The 20837-nt window shown below is 39.5% G+C and overlaps 5 protein-coding genes and 2 pseudogenes across 5 annotated transcripts; 4 read left to right on the top strand and 3 right to left on the bottom strand.

Annotated features, from left to right (window-relative positions):
• Positions 1-101: 101 nt before the first annotated feature.
• Positions 102-1462, bottom strand: LOC104786490 (protein phosphatase 1 regulatory subunit INH3). The gene is made up of 2 exons (XM_010511910.3): positions 1324-1462; positions 102-690 (listed from the first exon to the last, which is right to left on the bottom strand). The coding sequence occupies exon 2, from the start codon at positions 660-662 to the stop codon at positions 330-332; it is 333 nt and encodes a 110-aa protein (XP_010510212.1). The 5' UTR covers positions 663-690; positions 1324-1462; the 3' UTR covers positions 102-329.
• A 6091-nt stretch (positions 1463-7553) lies between these two features.
• On the bottom strand, positions 7554-9934 carry LOC147943540 (uncharacterized). Its single transcript, XM_087449877.1, has one exon. The coding sequence runs from the start codon at positions 9932-9934 to the stop codon at positions 8429-8431; it is 1506 nt and encodes a 501-aa protein (XP_087306003.1). The 3' UTR covers positions 7554-8428.
• Positions 9935-10478: 544 nt separating this feature from the next.
• LOC104786491 (protein WHAT'S THIS FACTOR 1 homolog, chloroplastic-like) lies at positions 10479-13154 on the bottom strand. Its single transcript, XM_087449878.1, has one exon. The coding sequence runs from the start codon at positions 12649-12651 to the stop codon at positions 11404-11406; it is 1248 nt and encodes a 415-aa protein (XP_087306004.1). The 5' UTR covers positions 12652-13154; the 3' UTR covers positions 10479-11403.
• A 265-nt stretch (positions 13155-13419) lies between these two features.
• LOC104789118 (uncharacterized) lies at positions 13420-14187 on the top strand. The gene has a single exon (XM_010514861.1). It carries the CDS (start codon positions 13420-13422, stop codon positions 14185-14187), a length of 768 nt encoding a protein of 255 aa, XP_010513163.1.
• A 1580-nt stretch (positions 14188-15767) lies between these two features.
• On the top strand, positions 15768-17010 carry LOC104789119 (putative B3 domain-containing protein At2g27410 pseudogene; annotated as a pseudogene).
• A 20-nt stretch (positions 17011-17030) lies between these two features.
• LOC147943541 (cellulose synthase-like protein D1 pseudogene) lies at positions 17031-19072 on the top strand (annotated as a pseudogene).
• Positions 19073-19370: 298 nt separating this feature from the next.
• On the top strand, positions 19371-20309 carry LOC104789120 (uncharacterized). The gene has a single exon (XM_010514864.2). It carries the CDS (start codon positions 19388-19390, stop codon positions 20135-20137), a length of 750 nt encoding a protein of 249 aa, XP_010513166.2. The 5' UTR covers positions 19371-19387; the 3' UTR covers positions 20138-20309.
• Positions 20310-20837: the final 528 nt, after the last annotated feature.

Consider the following 20837-nt stretch of genomic DNA (forward strand, 5'->3'; position numbering starts at 1 on the left):
TGGTGATGACTGATGAGAAAAACTCAAACACGTCTGAGATTGAATTCAAATACAGCCGCAAAAGCATACTCAAAGGTCAAAAGAAAAGATTTACACTTATGTGATTCCAAACTAATTTATAAGCTTTAATGATTAACATAATTGTAAATAGAGCATCAAGGAATTAAAATCAACATTGCAATAAATCTGCAAATTACATGTACATATACATAAAGCCCAACCAGGGTTAGATAGGGTAAGAGACCAAAAACCTCAAGAAAAATATGTGTTCTTCCATGATCTATTAAAAAGCTTCAATACATAGTGATGTGAGAAAAACACTGACTGATTTAGTCAACAGCTTTAGAATCATGAGAAGAAGAGGCCTCACCAGATTCAGAGTGTTCATGGTTATGATCATGATCATGGTGATGGTGGTCATGGTCATCTTCTTCTTCACTGTCATCCTCATCAAAAGGCTTCTGTTTGTGAAAGATGCAACATTTCTTTGAACTCTTCTTCTGCATGAACTCGTTGTCAACAGTCCCGTCTTTCCACGAAACTTTCTTCTTCTTCCGGTTCAACCGAAGCACTAATCTTTCTGTAGGTTGTGATTGAGAAACAGGGTTTTCTAATACGACAGAAGTTGTTGCTGAGGAAGAAGGCCTCGTCGCTGTGCTCATAGCTCAAGATTAAGAAGCTTTTGATTATCTGCATAGGGAGAACAAAAATGATCAAATCTTTGGCTGCTCAAGACTTGTTTTCTTTCCTCTACAATTCAGTAAACTCAACATCCCATTAGGAAACAAAGAATGACAAGAAGAGCTAATGTATACAACAAAACTGCAGAGTTCACAGCTGATAACTAAAGACGATTCTGGAAAGATTAGTGGATTCAAGATCCGAGATAAACTAATAGAAAGAAAGGCAGAGGCAAGCTCCTCATTCAAGGCCTTCACAGGAAGCAAAAGTTTCACACAAAGAGATGAGACACAAGAAAAATCAAATCCTTAATCAAGTAGGTTCAACGCAAGTGTTAAGCTTGTCTCTTTTCATATATGTTTTTTTTGGTTGAAACACATGTAACCATTACAAAACCTAACCACCTTTAACAACAAATCCTGTAACCCAAATATTTAGGGTTCATTCTTCTGGTAACAACGCAGATGCTATTTTTTTCTAACCCTCAAAATCAAGATCTGAAACCTAAACAAACACACGAATCACAATTTCTTACGCACTCATCGATTGAATAAATTGAACATCAAAAATAGGGTATCGATCGGTGGAAACAATAGCAAACCCTAAACACAATCAAATCGAAGAAAAGATTAATAAGCAAACCTGGGGAATGGATCGTAATAGTTGCTGGCTACAAATCCTCGGTGTTCTTGTTCCAAGTTACAAGGAGGAGGAGGAAGAGAGACGCAGACGCTTGTTGTTGAATGAAATTGAAAAGGTTGATGATGAAGAGAGACAAATTTGAAAGACTCTGGATGATGTAGAAGGTGATAGTTATTTATTTTTTCGGCTTTTATTTTATTCATTTAATTCAAAAGTAGCAAAAAGACAAAAACAACATTCTCTCTTTCACTTCACTTCTGCGAGACTGGATCATCAACGCATTCTATGATTTGATTCATTATAAATATCATCTTTTTTTTTTTTTTTTGACAACAAAGAACAAGATTGGCTCAACGAGCCAATGCGAAGGAACATTGTTTACAAAGGTAACTAAATACGGTATTGTGCGAATACATCGCGCAAGATTGTCCGCTTTACCATTCTATGTGCGTGGGACATACCAGAGAAAAAGAAACAAACTCCTCTTTATCCGCCTGAATATCCTCCAAGTAAGGTGTAAAGGCTGGCCACTCGGAAGGCGAAGACACCATCTTCACTAAATCGGAGCAGTCGGTGAGAAAAGTAACAGATTGATTATCAGCCCCAATCATACAGCGCATAGCCCAAACTAGGGCTTCAACCTCAGCATGAATAGGAGATAAGCTACGGCGGTGGTTGGCAGCACCCATAGTAGGGGTATCACCCCAGGGTGAAGTACAAAACCATCCTCTGCCCGCAAATCGAGCTGTCGCTTTCCAAGAGCCATCTACAAAACAAGTATAGCTCGATAGAGACCTAGGAACCCCTAAACTCCCAATTCCAGGACGTCGTTCTTCGGTCAGTACGTTGGGAACTAATACCAGGTCATCCTCTTGAGCCAAAACCCATGATTTTGCCTCATCCTCCGCTAACCGCAAAATGGCTAAGGGGTTGGAATCAAGGTTACCAAAGAGTTTATCATTTTGTGCTTTCCAGATATACCACAGAATCCAAGGAAAAATGTCAGAACTTGGAACATCCTTAAAACGCCAAAACAGAGAATCCATATTCGTGAAAACAGAGTCCGTGGGGAAAAAACCTGGGGCTGTCGAAAACTGCGACGGAGCCCAAACCTGTCTAGCTGGCGGACACTGAAAGAGAGTATGATTAACCGTCTCTTCCGGGGAACCACACAAACCACAAATTGCATCACAGCTCATACCCCGTTTACGGAGATTTGCTGTAACCGCTACACAACCTGAAAGCACTTGCCACATAAAACGCCGAATCTTCGGTGGACACCTGATTTTCCATACAAAGGATTGAAGAGGTACAATGCTTGGCCCAAAAACTCCCGGTTCAGATGGAATCGTTACATGTGAACGCAGAATATGATATCCTGACTTAACCGAATATTTACCAGACTTGGTAAATGCAAGCCAAATAGATCCGGATTATCCGGTTGTCGTATCGGCAAAGCGGAAATTATAGTCACATCTTCCGGTACAAAGGTAGCCGTAAGCTGAGCCATATCCCAGGAATTTGAACTCTTGTCAATAAAATTTATAACTCGAAGCGAGGGGTCATAAGACAACCCTGTGCTTAGTGCTGGTCTCGGGGATTGGGCAGGGATCCATGGGTCGGTCCATAAAGAAATGGAAGCCCCAGATCCTACCCGTTTAATGAGTCCTTTATTAACCAAAGAGCAAGCAGAAATCATACTCCGCCACCCATAGGAAGGAGAGTAAGATTTAATTGGATCCAAAGGATCAGAATACCGGTAATAACGTCCCTTAAAAACTCTTGCAAAAAGGGAATCCGGTACAGTGATTAAACGCCAGAGCTGCTTTGCCAGTAGCGCGGTATTATAATCATCCAAGTTCCGGAAGCCCAGTCCGCCTGAGTCTTTTCCATAGCAAATTTTATCCCACGCGAGCCAGTGTAACCCGCGAGATTGTCCAGTCGAGCTCCACCAGAAGTTAGAGATTGCACTGGTCAATTTCCTCGTAACCGTCTTAGGTAACCGAAAGCACGACATGACGAAAGTAGGGACAGCCGTAGCAACAGACTTAATCATTACCTCCTTACCACCTTTTGACAGAAGTCTAGCCGGCCATCCACTAGCCCGCACTTGCAACTTATCCTGTACAAACGAAAAAATTTTCGTCTTAGCACCCCCTAAACTTTCCGGAATACCTAAATAGGATCCCATACCACCCAGATTTGTAATTCCGAGTACCCCTTTCAATTCCTCCCTAAGATCAATATCGACCGTATGTCCAAACTGAACCGAGGATTTCTGAAAATTAATTTGTTGGCCCGAAACCCTTTCATATTTCCCAAGTATCCCTAACACCACCTCACATTGCTCCTTTGTAGCCCGACAGAAGAAAAGACTGTCATCCGCAAATAAGAGATGTGAGATGGCTGGACTAGCTGTTGACACCCTAATCCCAGTAAGAAGTTTCAGCCGTTCCGCCTTCCAAAAATGAGCAATAAGCACCTCTGTACACAAAATAAAAAGGTAGGGAGATAATGGGTCCCCTTGACGAAGCCCCCGAGAAGGTTTGATGGACCCATATGCCTGACCATTTATCAAGACCTTGTACTGTACCGAAGTCACGCAGCACATGATCCACGATATCCATTTGTCGCAAAAACCGAACTGCCGGAGTAGATGTTCGACAAATGACCACTCCACCCGATCATAAGCCTTGCTCATATCCGTCTTGATAGCCATAAAATTTCCCTTGCAAGAAGGGTTAGTTTGCAGCCCATGAAACAATTCCTGCGCAATCAAAATGTTATCCGATATTAAGCATGCCTCTACAAATGCTGATTGCGTTTCCGAAACCAGTGAAGGCAAAATAGTATGGAGTCTCTGGCACAAAACCTTAGATATAACTTTATATCCAACATTACAGAGACTAATGGGCCTAAGTTCCGCCATCTTTGTCGGCTTGTCCACTTTTGGGATTAAGCATATATTTGTCGCATTTAATCTTTTATCAAACACCCCGTCCCGCATGAACGAATTAACTACAAATACAAGATCAGTTTTAACCTTAGCCCATGCTTTCTGATAGAAAAGGGCAGTCATACCATCCGGACCCGGAGCCTTATCCGGATACATCATAAATAACGCTTGTTTGACCTCCTGCTCAGTAACCTCGCGGGTCAGAAAGTCATTGGTCTCTGAAGTAATAGACGAAGGGATTTCCTCCAACATTTCCTGAAATTCCGCTGGATTCGACGAAGTAAACAACTCCTGAAAATATGTCTCCGCAATGTTTTGAATATCACCCTCCTCCGTCATCCAAACTCCATGCTGATCATGGAGCCCAACTATACGATTCCGGGCTCTTCGCTGCCTTGTTTGAGCATGGAAGTAACCGGTATTGTGATCCCCGAGTTTCATCCACCGACTTCTGCTTTTCTGATACCAATACACTTCCTCATCCCTGTAAGCTTCCCTCAGCCGCCAAGTGAGCTCCGCAAGTTCATCTACCGAAGTAGCATCATTCTCCTGTGCAGCCGCTAATTTGGCCTTTAAGTCCTCAATTGTCTCCCGCCCGTAAGGGACTTGTGCTTTCCGCCATCGCGAGATAGCTTGCCGACAATTAGTGATTTTATCCATCAATGTAGGTTCTTCCGATTGAGTTGTATCCCATCCTTCAACAACGACATCAAAGAAACCCTCTTTATCAAGCCACCGTCTATCAAAACGAAAACCGCTGCGACTCCTGTGAATCTTATCCTCAATAACCGCTACTAGGGGTTTATGATCCGACGCGATCATTGTTAAGTATTCTGTGAAGGAATCCTTAAACATGTCATGCCATTCTTCATTTGCTAGAGCCCGATCCAGGCGACACCGTATTGGCTTCTTGTCCCGCCAGCCTCTCCAGGAAAGACTATCCGCGAGAGAAGGAAATTCAAGAAGGCCACAATGTCGAATCATAGTATTAAAAGGTATGAAGGAAGAAGCATGGCGTAGCTTGCCACCTCGCTTCTCATGATTACCTTTCAGTTCATTAAAATCTCCAATTAAGAACCAAGGTAAGTCCCGATTTAAACCAATTCGTGTTAACCTCTCCCAAACCAATTCGCGGTTCTTTGGAACCGGATCACCATAGACAAAGGTGAGATAAATCAATTTTCCTTTATACATTAACTAGGTTTTGAACCCACGCTATGCGTGGGTTTATTTGATATATTTTGATGAAAATTATATATACTCACTCCGTTTCAAAATATAAGAAATGACCACTTTAAAAAAGTTCAACCAATCATAAATAAAACTGCATAATAAAATATATTAAACTAATCTAAAAGTAGCATAGAAACTTGAAAACATCTTATATTATGTAACATAAAAATCTTCTCTAAAACATCTTATATTATGAAATGCAGGGAGTATGTGATTGATGACAGTAATAAAATATTATCTTATAAAAATAGATTATATTAGTATTAAATAAAAATTTAAATTTCAGATACACAATTTAAAAAAATATAAAAATGAGTTGTGTTATACATTCAGATCAGATCAAAAAAATTATGAATTTAACTCGACGTCCAGGCAAGGCGAATCAAACTGGTGACCTCACATATCCTAAACCATTTCTTTGACCACCAGAAAAACGAAATAATTTTGTAATCTTGAATTTATCTCGTTTTTCATATTTAATTGATCGCTACCACCTATGTTTTCGTGTTTTTTATTCAATGTTTTCTTTTTTTATATTCTTTCTTGTCATTTTCATTGTCAAATTTTATGGTAATTGTCATTGTTACTTTTATCTTGTTCTTCGTTATACTTTTCTTCTTTTTCTTCTTTTTCTTCTTCTTCCTCGTCAACTTTTTCACATTCTTTCACTGAAAAACATTTTTTTAGACTACCATACAACTTGTTAACCCATCAAACTCCAATACCAAAATCTTTTAGTTTCTCATAAAATTTGTGCAATTCATAAAGTCCAGCATAGTCAACACATGTATCCAATTATTGATAATTTTATCCATATACTTATTCGGTTTAAGATCCACATGTATTGAAACTTCTCAAACCAAAATCCTTACTCGCAGAGAATGTAATATGAACACATGTATAGTTAAAATAATATTTGTGCTTTTCGTCGACCCTTCTTCTTTAAACTCAAATAACATCAACTCAAGATCTTGCGACGTCAATCTTTTTTTCTTAGACATAAAAATAAAAATTTTACTGCAAGAATATCAAATCATATTTCTTTTATTTCTATAAATTTTAATTTTTTTCTTCTAAAAATTCTTAATAATATAGATTACTACTATATTTCTAAAAATGTTAATTAGTGAACTATCTAATTCTTATTGGTTGTTTTAAATCCTTTACGGACACCTTTAGGAGTTTATAGCTTCAACTTTTTATTAGTATAGATATAATATTTTAAAATTTCTATGGAGGTTAAGTAATTGTAATATTTTCAAACATTCTATGAAGTTTAAATATTTTTAATATTTGAACCTTTTAAAATTTTCAATATTTATCATATTTTAAACTTTTAAAATTTATAAATTCTATTTTTTTAGAAACCTTTTATAAGCTAATAAATTTTTAAAATTTAAAGATCATAAGATTTAGAAGTTTTAAAAGGTTTCAAAATATAATATTTGAACCTTTTAAAAATTTCAATATTTATAATATTTTAAACTATTTTAAAAACTTTTTAAAAGCTAAGAACTTTAAAAAGTTTCAATATTTATAATATTTAAACTTTTAAAAATTTTCAATATTATAATATTATTTTGAAACTTTTTAAAGTTTTAGTTTGATCAAATAAAAAATCGGATGAAACGAATAAAACTTTTTAACTTGAACGCCTTATAAATCAAGCTTTCCTGCTCATTCGTTGTTGGAAGCATATTAATCTTTATTTATACTCATCTGAACCAATGTCTAAAAGATTTCTAGCCGATGTGGGACGTTGTACATAGTTCTTTTATTTCTATAAGTTTTAAAATTTTCCTTTTTCTTAAAATTCTAGAAATTTAAAAAATGTTAATGAATAACATGTCAAATCTTTATAAGTTGTTTAAAATAATACTTAATATTGAAAATTCTGGAGATTTTAAAAAATGTTAATGAGTGACATGTCTTATCCCTATTGGTGGTTTAAAATCCTATGTGGACGCCTTTAGGAGCTTATAGCTCCTACTTTTTATTAGTATAGATTCCACATCAATAAGTCTGTTAGAGGCAAATAAAATTGAAACATTATTAATTTTATTATTATTATTATAGAAAAGAGCAAGACCCCCACTACAACCAATCGGTTCAACCGTTTTTAAATCAGAATAACCAAAATGACCAACAAAAGATTCTAAAACAGAAAAAGATTGTCTTCTTTCAGAAAGAAACAAAAACTCTGGGCGATGCTTCCCCCATAAATCCCTGAGGTAGCCAATAGTCGCCTTATTCCCTAGTCCTTGACAATTCCAGCTCAATATCCTCATTTATTATTATGTGGTTTGGGTGGCTTGGATCCACCTGCTGGTCCCTTCTCCGTGTCCTGGTTTTTCGGGTTAGGTCCCTCCCCTCCAGTATCATTAGGCTTAGGGGCAGGGCGTTTCTTAGGAGTTGCACGCAAGTAAACATTCAGCTTCTTAGAAGCTGTCCCTTTAAGTGCCAAAGAACCCTTCAGCTTACGATCCTTATCCGCAAGCGATGTAGAGGATGATGATGCTTCAGTAGGGATCAAAATATCCATGTGATCATCCCCTCCATCCACAAAGGCCTCTCCTGAAAGTGCTGAATCCGCAAATGAGCCATCAAGAGGCAAATCCGAACCCTCACTAGCCAGACCATCTTCCTTCAGAGCTGGTGAGTCTGCAGTTTCACTGACAACCGGAGCTACTATCTGAGCAGCATGACTGGCGTCGGTAACCATAGCTACCGCCATATATTTGCATCATCAGTGTTCACGCCAACTGCAACCTGTGTCACTACTTCATTATCCTTCACCCCTGTGACTCCCTGAACTACAGTAGAAACCTGTGCGACCTGGATAGAAGCCAGTGCAGTGACCCCTACCTCAACATGTTCGTCCCTGAACTCTGCAGCAGTTGCACTACCGTTTGCGTTCTACGAAGCGAGAACTTGTTCTTCAACCACAGCAAGACTAGCGTCTTGAAAAAGAGGTCTCCGAACCTTCTTTGTGGGTTGGGGACGGACACCCCCATCCTGAGCCAGCAAAGTCTTCTCAGCAGGACCCTTTGGTTGACCTTGTTTCTGTTCCTCAGTTGGGACCACCACCGAAGCAAGGACATCCGCAGCAACCCGAGCCATATGGCGATTATCATTCACTTGAACATAGGTGGGAAAACTTTTTGGCTTATCAAACGGTTCCCCAATATCGCCACCAGTTCGACCTTTAGACCCCGAAACATGCTTTCCCTTGTTTGACCGCTGTCTCTCGGTGTTGTGAGACACACCGGATCCCTCAGCTACCTTCTCCTTTCCTTTTTTCCGATCACCTGTAGCCGCACCCTTGTAACTCTGGAACGGTCTGACTACTTCCTCTTCCATAGCGACAGAGAGAGCAGGAACAGCCTTAGGATGCAGCAACGGACAATGGTCAGTGGCATGACACATGCTGAAGCATCTTTTGCAATAACCAAAAAGCCTTTCAAACCGCAAGGAAACAAAGGTATCCTCCCCATTGTAGAATTCTATCACCGTATCAAAACACAATGGTTTGAACCCATTCACGACCACTCGAACCCTTCCTCCATCAATATCCACATCTACAACGCGACCAAGGTCCTCACCAATGCTCCTGAATGTAGGCTCCGCCCAGAATTGAAATGGGACCCCGATCACTCTGACCCAAAAAGTAATATCTGACGGGTAATCCGGGTCTACCGTCGGACCCCATCGGACCATCGACAGCATCCACCGATCAAAGTGAAACGGCTCCATACGAAGAACCTCCGTGATATCCTCCTTGTTGTCAAAATCGAATTGGAACTTCCCGAGACCTAAGTCAGCTCCCACAACCTTGCCCTCCAAATGCCAGATACGAGGCAGCATGAATAGAAGGGACTTCATGTCTTGAAGTCTTGGGTTCATACAGCGACCCACCACTGTCTTGGAGTATCCCTTGATCAAAGCCGAGTTATCAAAATTGGGAATTTTGATCTTCCGCTTTGGACCCAAACCTTCAGCTTTCTTCCCGGACCCATTCGCACCCAACAGACCACTTTGCGACATTCTCAAACGTGGCAAGACAGAACCGATAAAACAGAAGAAGAAAGAAAATGTGTAAGATAAACTAAGAGACCAAAGAACAATGAGATTGTGATGAGAGATACGCGAAGAAGAGAACCCCTTTTTATACCTCTCAGTTTGCCGTGGAAGAGGCATGAGGAACCATTTATGACCAATCGAGAAATCCGAATGATTTCGCCAAAACGAGTAAAGAGATGATATCACGATCAAATCTCTCTGAAGAATCAACCACCTTTGTCGCTTGTCGTGAGCAGAAAAGATCAGAATCAGTCTGATCGTTAAAATCAGAGATTCTCCTTCCCCAAATAAACCGTGAGTGAAAGACATAAAATCCAATCCTTCCATCCGCGAGTATCTCATCAGATCGAAGGTCCAAGATTCTGAGAGAGAGAACAATCCTGATGCAATCTCCCATTTATGAAATTGAGATCCCGAATAACCCTAAATCCAGTCCGCCCAAGCCGATGCAAATCCCCATCGGATTCGCGACCTTCCTCCAACAGAGAATGGCCATTTATGAAACCATGAACCCGAGTAAACCAGATCTTTCAATGAAGAAACAAAATCCCATGACAATCGCGAGATCATGCCACCCAGGAAACCGAATACCAATCTGTTCCCGAATCTCTTCCTCTCTCTTCCATCACTGAATGAATCGATAGATAAGGAATACCCAGAATATTCAGAAATCAAAAACCAATCGAAACCCGAATCAAACAAAAACATGGAAAACCCTAGATCCGCCGTATCGCCATTGCCATCGTCTCTCTCTTTTTTTTTTTAATCCATTATAAATATCATCCTGTAACACATTTTACAAATATATTTTAACAATTCAGATTTTGTGTCATATCAAATATCAAACACAACGTTCTTTGATCAGTAACATATTGAATGCCACAAATATCAACAAACTTGAAATGAATCTTCTTATTGCAGATGATATAATTATAAAGGTACAATCCAGAAGCAAAATGCATGCAGAAGAGACATCTGAAATGTATCCTCTAATCATTCTCACTTATTGCGAATTTAACTACTGTCATGTATCCTAAACTTACTTCCAGAAAACCTATAACTCTATAAGCTTTTCAAGCATAAAACATGTTATCCAAACGCATAAATGCAAAGAAACACAACTAAAATGAATGATTATATGTCTCCAAGATGTCCTTTTCGTTCCATAAGCGATGAAGTTGAAGCTGATATTATCTGTGACATAAACCATCTTCCTTTTATCGGATTGTACACAAATCCAAGCCATCTCTTGGACCTACAAGCAGTCTCCTGTTATCACTTCTAGCAGAATTTATCAGATGAACAATCCCTCTTTACCACTTGTCCACATACATCTGTACTATTATACTGTTAAATGTGAAACCAACAACACATTCCGGGAAGATTCCAAGTGCGAACAAATGTCTTCACTGAATTTCTGGACCACGTTCACGAGGTTATCAACTATCAACACACGTTAAGACGCTGTTCTTAGAGATATAACATTGAATCAACGAACTCTAAACTCTTGTTTCCCACTCAAAACTAAATGAAAGCATTTCAGCTGCCCCAAGACTGAAATCACAGTTTCCATTTAGATCTTGCATCCCTGGGGAACAACAACTAGGCCGCAGGTGTGACCTTCTAGAAGTGATGTTTAGGGAAAACTTTATCTATATAGTCTGCAATCTTTGAGACATGGTGTTTTTGCTGTAAGCTAAGGATATAACAACATGCTCTAACATCAAATGCAAAAACAAGCTGTCCCTCCCAAGAGTTATTGAGATGTGGTAATCCTCAGCAAATAATGTTTCAACTTTACCAGAATGCTCTTATTGGTTGTCACTGAAGAGAATCTGGTAGAACCTTTTTCTCTCTTCTGTATCAAACAGACCACCTGGTCGCTCGCCATGGTTTTCTTGTTCATTGTCATCATCTCCATCGTCAATCCTGTCCTTCTTACGCACCACAGACTTCAAAGATTCAATACCTTTCTCTCTCTTCTTCTCTTGATTAGCCAAATACCTCCTGTGATTATACTCATACAAGCCCTGCTGCATCAGTTCCCCAAATTTATCCTTCACAACAACGAGCGGGTCCTTGTGAATCAATTCCGAGCCATTGTATCCTTCTCTAAGAAGCACAGTGTGAACCTGATACTTGTTGGCGACGTAGAATATGCCTGGATGTTTCAGAAGCATAGAATTTAGCCTCTCCGGCAACCCAAATTCCCTCTTGAAATGACTCAGCTTTACAATTGACAGCTTCTTCCACAGCGTCAAGGAGAGTAACTCGTGCACCAAACCAACACTTCTCTTCTCACTCTCCTTTGAACCTTCGACAAGATCCCCATGATCCTCATACGGAGATATGTAAGGAGAGGCATTAAACTCCATGAACCTCTCCCAAGGTTTGGTCCAAGTGGAAGGTAAAGAGCAAGAGAAACTAGGCTCAGAGCCACATTTGTTTGCTGCTGCTTCCACTGCAGAAACAGCCAACTCAGGCTTCCACAACAAAAGCTCGATCTCCATTGAACTCTTCCTACCACTATAATTCACTATCCGAAACACATCCGAGTACTTTGGTAGTATCCTAATAACATAATCATCAGAGAATCCAAAGCTCCGCTTAAACTCATTAAGCTTCACCACATTGAGACGCTGATTAACACTCATCATAAGCAGCTTTGCAAGCCTATCGGCCAGCACAGGCTCTTGGCTATCCTTGACAACCTCTTCTTCTTCCACAAGCGTCATCATAGGTTTAGTTAAACGACAGTAATACTCATCGTCCTCGAGATAAACATGGAAACAACAAGGGTACTTCTTAAGCCAGTTCAGGGCTTTCCCCTGCAGATCAAGAGTCTTAAACTTCTTCTGTAGAAACTTAATCGATGCAACTTGGTTGGGACACCTTAAGATAATGTTCTTGAGCCTGCTGTTAACTATCCATCTCTTGTTACGAGAGAGAGCAGATTCGAGATCAGGGTCTTTCTTCGTAGAGCAAAGTGAGAATCTTCGGATTAACAATGGAACATGCTTGGTACCCAGAATTCCAAATAAATCCCGTATCATAGCCATATCAGTTTCTGATTAGCAAACCTAATCAAAGTGAACACCTAAAGCTTCGCTCTTTATATATTGGCTTCTATTACCCAAACTCAAAAATCCAATTTTTGACGAATGCAATTGGTTTAGAACGCAAAAGCAAATAGAAAAGCCTAACCTTCAGAGCATCAGAGCACAATAGAATTCCTGAAACGGCACAAAGGAGGTGTAGTTGGATCAGAAAGGAGAAGCCTTTGAAGTCGATTCATCAGGAGAGACTCAACAACGCCACAGTTTCGACAAGAGTTAAAGAAGAGACTTGGCTTCTGAAACGCCTGGCTGGGTTATAAATATGTGATTCAAAGGAAGAAAATTTATACCCTAACTCTGCAACTTCTCTAGAGGTTGGTTAGCTGAGCTCTGCAGCAAATGAGGGAGAACGAGACAACCCCTATTGTGAAAGCTGTCTTCTTTCTACGATTTTTTTTTTTTTTTTTTTTTTTTTTTGGGTTTGGTGTTTACTCAGTTTTGATTATTAGGATAATTACATTTTTTGCAATTGTTTTGTAAAAGTAATTTTGGTTTGTGTAAATTTATGTTGAAGATACATGAACTGACGGATTTGCCCCTCGTAGATCTGACGTTGTTTGGTTGAGTAGGAGTCAAGGAAGCTTCCTTTTGTTTCCTTTTTTTGTTAGTTCTCTTACTCCTCGACGCTCTATAATCTATATAATACCTGAGTCTCTTTCTATCTTTCTATAATTCGATATCCAAAGTTGAGAGAGTGAAACCCTAATAAGAATGGCAATAGAAAGTCGCGTTTTGTTCAACTCCTCCTCTGTTAATCTTTCTTCCACCGTAAGATCAGACGCTTCTATTTGCAACAAAGCTCTTCCCTTGAATCTGAATAAACGTAAGGCTGTTGAACCACCATGTTCGGAATCGAAGAAGAAGAAACATCAGCTCTCTCATGATATCACGGCAGAGACTAGACAAATTGATGAGCGCAAGTCTTTCGCTCCAGCGAGGACTACCCAAAAGACGAAGCAATCGGCTATACCTATGAAAGTTTCTAAAAACTATAGATCTGGGGCTCATGGAACGGGAGAGATTAAGCAAAACTTGAAGAAGCGTAAGCCTGACGACGTTCGCAAGTCTGTTCCAGAAACATCAAGGCCGCTCAAGTTGACGCTCAAGTTGAAGAAGCAGCCGCCTGCGAAAGTATCTGAAGACCCTAAAATTTGTCCAGTTTTGAAGAAGAACGCAACAGAGACTTTGGAGCTTTTCGAAATAGCAAAGAAATCTGCAGATGTGGCTAACGCAAAAGGAATTCTCGCGGCTGAAGCAGAGACTTCAATCTGCGTAGACAGTCTCGCGTTACTCATGGAATTCCCCATCTGCTCAGCAGCTTCTGAAACAAAGAGGATCATGGCGAGGCTTGAGCATCTTACAAAGCACAAAAATCGAAAAATCTGCAACTCTGCATCAGCACTTCTTCACTGTTGGAGGCAGAGTATCAGAGATCAAGAACTCAGAGAATCTAACAACAAACAAGGGAAGGGAAATTAGTAGGCTTGACACTTGACTACGTTGGTTACTTGGTTGCCTATTCTATTTTATAAATTAGAATATTGTGGTCACCACTTTTGATTGATTACATTAACCAAAACTCAAAAACTACAGTAAGTAATGTTGTGAGTTGTGAATATGTTGTAGTACGGATTTTTCTCAATCTCTTCTTGTGCTGTTCAAGTTCAGTGTGTGTTTATCTTCTGTTTATGAGAATCAATAAAATTGGAGTTTTATCTGTAAAAAATTTATGATAAACAGTATGTTGTTCCTTCAAACAATATACAGTATTGTTCTGTCATCCGTGAATGAAGGGGTTAAGTAAAATTGAACATTATTCAGTTTTGTTTGCAACTCCAAATGCTCTGTGGTCTAGATCTTTGACAATGGTTTCTGTTTCCTCTGCTTCTATCCAACACAACACCGGACATAATGCAATCTAGTGTTCAAAAAATTTGAAGATAGATCCGTGGCAGAGAGATATAACAAGTTAAGCTAATTTGAGAGGAAAAAGATTACATGAGATAACAAGCATTCAAAGATCAATTACAAAACCAAAAAATCAATCCTAACGGTTCCTGCGTTAATTTATATCTTGACGAGCCACTCCGGCTTGAAAGAAGAGATGACTTGACCTATTGTCAATCCAACCAACAGCCCAGGCCAATACCCTATAACTATTGCTTTCCAGCTCAAGCCTTCTTCTTCGTCTTCTTCCTCAGGCTCTTGTGTCAGTGGCGCATTACTTCCAAAGCAACTTTCTTCCAAAAGAAGACCACAAAGCCCTGCATTCCCTTCAAAGGAGGAATTAGATTGCCCAGTGATTTATGTTCCTTGCGGTATTTCACCTGTGAGTTGGTTATGAGCTAAACTTACATACGCCAAAAAGGAGAGGCTCCCATGTCCTTTAGGTATATTTCCTGACAGTTGGTTTCTTGAGAGGTCTAGTGACTCAAGCTACGTAACGTTTGCCAAAGACAGAGGAATATGGCCTGTGAAATGCGTTGTTTGATAAGTTGAGTGCTATGAATGCCTTTAAAGACCAATATTCCTCGATGTTTGAGCAATATCAAAGAGTCTCTCATTGTAGTGAACCTCCGGAAGAACAACTTAAAAGGAAGTCTTCCAGATATCTTCTATGATAGTGTCTTGCTTCGGACACTTGATGTTGGCTACAATCAACTAACCGGGAAGTTTCCAAGGTCTCTTCTTTTTAGTTTTGCTTTGTATAAAATTATTTCTAAAATTTGAATTTACTAAAAAGAAATTAATTTTTTTGATATAATTTACTCAAAATGATGTAAATAAAATGAATTGTATTTAATACTAATATCTAAATACAGTACACCATAATTAAAAATATTAATCAACAAAAATAAATTTAAATGTCACAAATCAACAAAGTAATATAAAGAAAATTACTAATACATATATACATTGGTAATTTTTTCTTAGACTAGCCACAATGCCACATGATTAAAAAATTTAACAAAATCACACAACGGTCATATAGATCACACGCGTCCATGGGTCAGAGAACATTCAGAAGATCTTTAGTAGATTTTAGTGTGATCTTTGAAGATGACGTCATAAATATCCAACCACACAACGCTTCTCTTTTCCTTTTACGGTCTCTCTCTCTCTCGTTCTTCCTTGCACACAACGCTTCTCTTTTCCTTTTTTACGCTCTCATTCTCTCTCTCTCTCTCTAGTTCTTCCTTGCACACAACGCTTCTCTTTTCAAAATTTCGTCTTTGTCTTCCAGAGAATCGAAAGACAATGGATAACTCCGATGATCCTAGGGTTGTTTCACAGTCCAAACTCGACATATTGTTGTATGTCGCTGCCATGATTTACGATCAAGAGTACGGTCCTCACGACGATGACAAATCAAAGACCTCTGGCGAAGAAGAAACAGAGATGGAAGCAAGAATCTTTGGGGATAAAGTACCGAGAAAGAACAGAGTTCACCGATCACCTTCTTCTCTCAAGACGGTAACAACACCATGGACGCGTGTGATCGAACAACAGAGATCGGTACTACAAAACCCTAATGCATCAGAATTGGACCCTTCGTCTTCTTCTTGCGTCACCCAGTTCAAGAAACGTCGTCATGACAATGATCAGATTAATACGGAAGAGATCGTAAGTCGCAAGAAACTCAGAATCGTCCCTCCTCTAGAGGCGAAACCCATTCAAACGAGTCCACCGGATTGGCTTTTGAGAGTGATGAGGAGAGAAGAGAACGCATACAATCCGAAGCTGATCTCAACGAGGAAACTGTACAAGACTGATCTCGACAAAATCCAAGGACGTCTCTCTGTCCCTTTTAAGCAAGTTAAAAATCCAGACTTTTTGACAGAGGAAGAGACAAGGATCATAGATAAACAAGCGAGGAAGCTTCGTAAGGAAGGTGTGAGCGTTGATTTGGTTGATCCTCAGATGAAAAAGCATGCCCTTGAATTGAGGAAGTGGAAGATGAGTGGAAACTGGAATTATGTCTTTGTTGTTGGTTGGAACGATGTGGTTTCTGCTAATGGGTTTCAGGTTGACGACTTCTTTCCTCTCTGGTCTTTCCGATCTGGAAGAAGTGGTAAGCTCTGTTTTGCTCTTGTCCCTCCTACGGAGACTAGCCACGGCGGCGACCTTTAGTGTTTCCGGTGAATGTATCTATGGATTCTCTGATCATGCTCGCCAGAGGGATCACACGTACATAAAGGATCTACATTTTTCTGGCAATTCTCGATTTTGTTTGGCTTAAAGATGCAATTTTTATTTGATAACTTTAGTGTTTTTTCGTCTTTGGCTATTAGGTATTTTGAGATTGATGACACTTGTTGTAAATGTCGTCAGATGAAACAGTAACTAAAGAAGTTATTGATTCATCTGTCCAATAGATTTTCTCATTTTTCTGTTTGCAGAGAGTGTAAGAACTTAATTTTCAGATGAGTTATAAAACAAGCATCTTGTCAAAGTTTTGGTTTACTCAGTTTAGTGATGATTATTACACCAGCAGAGAATCCCTCTTATGTGTCTTTCTAAATCCAAAATGCAAACATTCTTGAAAAGTTCTTACTTTCTTTTGGAAAATGTATAAAATGGTGTAACATTCAAATGGTTCAGATATTTAAAGTAGTAAAATCAGGTTAGCGACTATTTGACTATTCACAACTCATCCTCAGAACCAACATCATCATCATCAACCTCCCATGAGTTCTTCAAGTGACATTTCACCTTCCTCAATTATCTCTCTATCTTTAACCATCCCAAGCCTTTGTCTTTACAATCTCTGGTGTTCCCTTCATAGGCATGAAGATTAGTCGCTGCTACAGGCCCGTACTGAGTTACAGCGCCGCCACCCACTTTAAACTGCAGACAATATTAAGTTTTACATGAGATTCACATTATGAATTGAGAGAGATGATAATCATAATATCATGAGATGTGCATGAAAATTAGCGAGTCTTGTCCAGATGTTGTCAAAAGCAAGTCCTAACACACTTCCATAAGAAGAAATATTTAATGCCTTAACACTTTTTTGTAAGATTGTGTGTTGGGAGTCTTCTTCAATCAGAGTTTCAGATTAGGTAAATATATTTCAGAACGTTTCCACTCATTTTGGTTCTTAAGAACACTAAAATACTCAAAGCTTCTCCCCACTCTGAAACCGTTAGTTCTAATTGAACAATGTTGCAGCACAGAGGGTTAAATCTTTCTTAGTATACCTGTAAGGATGCTTCTTAAACTTCTCTGCAACTGATAATATATCATCTCCAGGTACTTGTTCCTTCCTTCAGTTTAGAGTCAGCTCTGTAAAAATCTTCTTCTCCAAGAACAACGCCATGTTTGCCACCAGATGGCTCAAGTTCCTCCAGCGAGTCGCCTACCTCAACGTCGGGATATAGACTTTCACCTCAATCTTCTTGGTTGTCTATTGCTTCGTCCATGCTCTCTGTCTCTTCAGTGGAAAATTCATTGTCCAGAGCCGCGATATCCACTTCCTCTCCTACCTTCTCTGCATCACTGTCACCCTAACCCTGATATCACTCCTTGAGGTCAAGTGCTCATCTTGCAGCAGTCGTCCAAGGTTTGCTTAAAGTAATAGCCGGAATAGAAATCTCCTTCACGCTTACATCCAAATCCGGAGGAAAAGACGAAGACGACATCTTTGCTGAATGCTGATCTTTATATTGTGAAATGGACTGGCTTGTTCAGCATGCCGCTTACAATCATCGCAGTAAACTGATACGATTCTTCATAAGGAAGTAAGTGAAGAAGAGGATGACGTGGACAGAGATAAAGAAGAGAGCAAATACTTGGAACGAGAAAGAGGCTTGGCGGTTAAGGAATCAACTTAAAAGAGTCGTGAAGCTCTTCTTCTTGATTATGCTTATGTTGTTGAATGTTAGCGATGTGCTAAGTGAGAGAGTGATGTGCTCTCTGATGGTTAGAGCGAGAGTGATGTGCTCACGTTTCTGATCTTGTTACAGAGGTGAAGAGCTTGTGATGTGCTTGCCTTCATCTATGGTGTGTACTCGTTTGGTTTATCAATAAAGGAGATAGAGGTTTGTTATCATTACGGAGTTAGCGATATTGTAAATCTATCATAAACCTTGTTGCTATCGTGATTGGAGCTTCGAGGACTATATACAGGGTGATTCCACAATGGGGAAAGTTGCTGGGAGGAACATTCTTTAGTTTATGGGTGTTGACTCATATGTATCCCTTTGCTAAAGGACTGATGGGTCGAAGAGGAAAGGTTTCAACGATTGTTTATGTTTGGTCAGGGCTTGTGTCCATTACCGTGTCACTGCTTTGGATCACCATCAGTCCTCCAGATGATGTTTCAGGCGGCGGTGGAGAGGATTCTCATTTCTCAGTGTAAAATTTGTATCAGAGTGAGAGGATTTTTTACTATATTTTTGTTTTGTAAAAGTAATTTTGGTTTGTGTAAATTTATGTTAAAAATACATGATCTGAGGGATTTGCTCCTCGGGGAACTTGACAAGAAGAATGGAAATTATTATTAGTTTCAGACGAGACGACGTTGTTTCGTTGAGTGGGAGTTAAGGAAGCTTCCTTTTGTTTCCTTTTTTTTTGTTACTCCTCGACGCTCTATATATAATATCTAGACTCTTCTTCTATCTTTCTATAATTCAATATCCAAAGTTGAGAGAGTGAAACCCTAATAAGAATAGGAATGGAATCCCACGTTTTGTTCAACTCCTTCTCTGTTGATCTTTCTTCCACCGTAAGAGACGCTTCTACATGCAACAACAAAGCTCTTCCCTTGAATCTGAATAAACGTAAGGCTGTTGAACCACTACCACCATGTTCGGAATCGAAGAGGAGAAAACAACAGCTCTCTCATGATATCACGACAGAGACTAAACAAATCGATGAGCACAAGTCTTTTGCTCCAGCGAAGACTACCCAAAAGAAGAAGCAATCGGCTATACCTATGAAAGTTTCTAAAAACCATAGATCTGGGGTTCATGGAACGGGGGAGATTAAGCGAAACTTGAAGAAGCGGAAGCCTGACGACGTTTGCAAGTCTGTTCCAGAAACATCGAGGCCGCTCAAGTTCCCTAGATCCTTCTCACAAGATCCTGTGAAAGTATCTGAAAACCCTAAAAGTTGTCCAGTTTTGAAGAAGAACGCAACAGAGACTTTGGAGCTTTTTGAAATAGCAAAGAAATCTGCAGATGTGGCTAACGCAAAAGGAATTCTCGCGGCTGACGCAGAGACTTCAATCTGCGCAGACAGTCTCGCGTTACTCATGGAATTCCCCATCTGCTCAGCAGCTTCTGAAACAAAGAGGATCATGGCGAGGCTTGAGCATCTTACGAAGCACAAAAATCGAAAAATCTGCAACTCTGCATCAGCACTTCTTCACTGTTGGAGGCAGAGTATCAGAGATCAAGAACTCAGAGAGTCTCGACAAGGCTAGAGTGTCACCAGAGAATCTAACAACAAACCAGAGAGGGAAATTATTAGTAGGATTGTGACTTGACTACGTTGGTTTGCTTATTATCTTGATAACTTAGAATATTGTGGTGACCACTTTGATTGATTACATTAATCAAAACTCAAAAACTACAGTTGTGAGTTATGAATATGTTTTTAGTACGGATCTTTCACAATCTCTTTTTGTGTTGTTCAAGTTCAGTGTGTGTTTATCTTCTGTTTATGAGAGAATCAATGAAATTGGAGTTTAATCTGTAAAAATTTTGTGATAAACAATAATATGTTGTCCCTGAAGGAAAAGGAATTAAGATTGAGAAAACATAAAATCTCTTTTTATGTGTGACATTGACATACCTAAGTAACAAAAAGGAAAAATAATTTCGGAAGGAACTTGACCAGTAAAGCCATTAGAAGCAAGAGACAAAACCTCTAATCTGCTGAGATTGCTGAATTCAGAACAGAGTAAAGAGGAAGTGAAGTTGTTGTGAGAGAGAGATTAAGGTAACGAAGCTGGTGCAACCCGAAGAGACTACTGTTGGGTTTGAGGGTTCCGGTGAAGCAACCAGTTGGGAGCTGAAGCCTCGTGACCGCACCAGTCGCGTTATCACACTGGACTCCGTTTAAATAGTCACTGCGGTTGCAACCGTCGGATTCAAACTCGTTCTTTAATAGCAATAGAGCTT

Source organism: Camelina sativa, chromosome 5 (assembly GCF_030686135.1).
Source record: "Camelina sativa cultivar CO46 ecotype springtype chromosome 5, ASM3068613v1".
In the NCBI taxonomy this organism is placed as follows: Eukaryota; Viridiplantae; Streptophyta; class Magnoliopsida; order Brassicales; family Brassicaceae; genus Camelina; species Camelina sativa.

Coding starts and splice junctions, on each gene's coding strand:
- LOC104786490 (XM_010511910.3), bottom strand. CDS start 662: ATGAGCACAGCGACGAGGCCTTCTTCCTCAGCAACAACTTCTGTCGTA.
- LOC147943540 (XM_087449877.1), bottom strand. CDS start 9,934: ATGAGATACTCGCGGATGGAAGGATTGGATTTTATGTCTTTCACTCAC.
- LOC104786491 (XM_087449878.1), bottom strand. CDS start 12,651: ATGGCTATGATACGGGATTTATTTGGAATTCTGGGTACCAAGCATGTT.
- LOC104789118 (XM_010514861.1), top strand. CDS start 13,420: ATGGCAATAGAAAGTCGCGTTTTGTTCAACTCCTCCTCTGTTAATCTT.
- LOC104789120 (XM_010514864.2), top strand. CDS start 19,388: ATGGAATCCCACGTTTTGTTCAACTCCTTCTCTGTTGATCTTTCTTCC.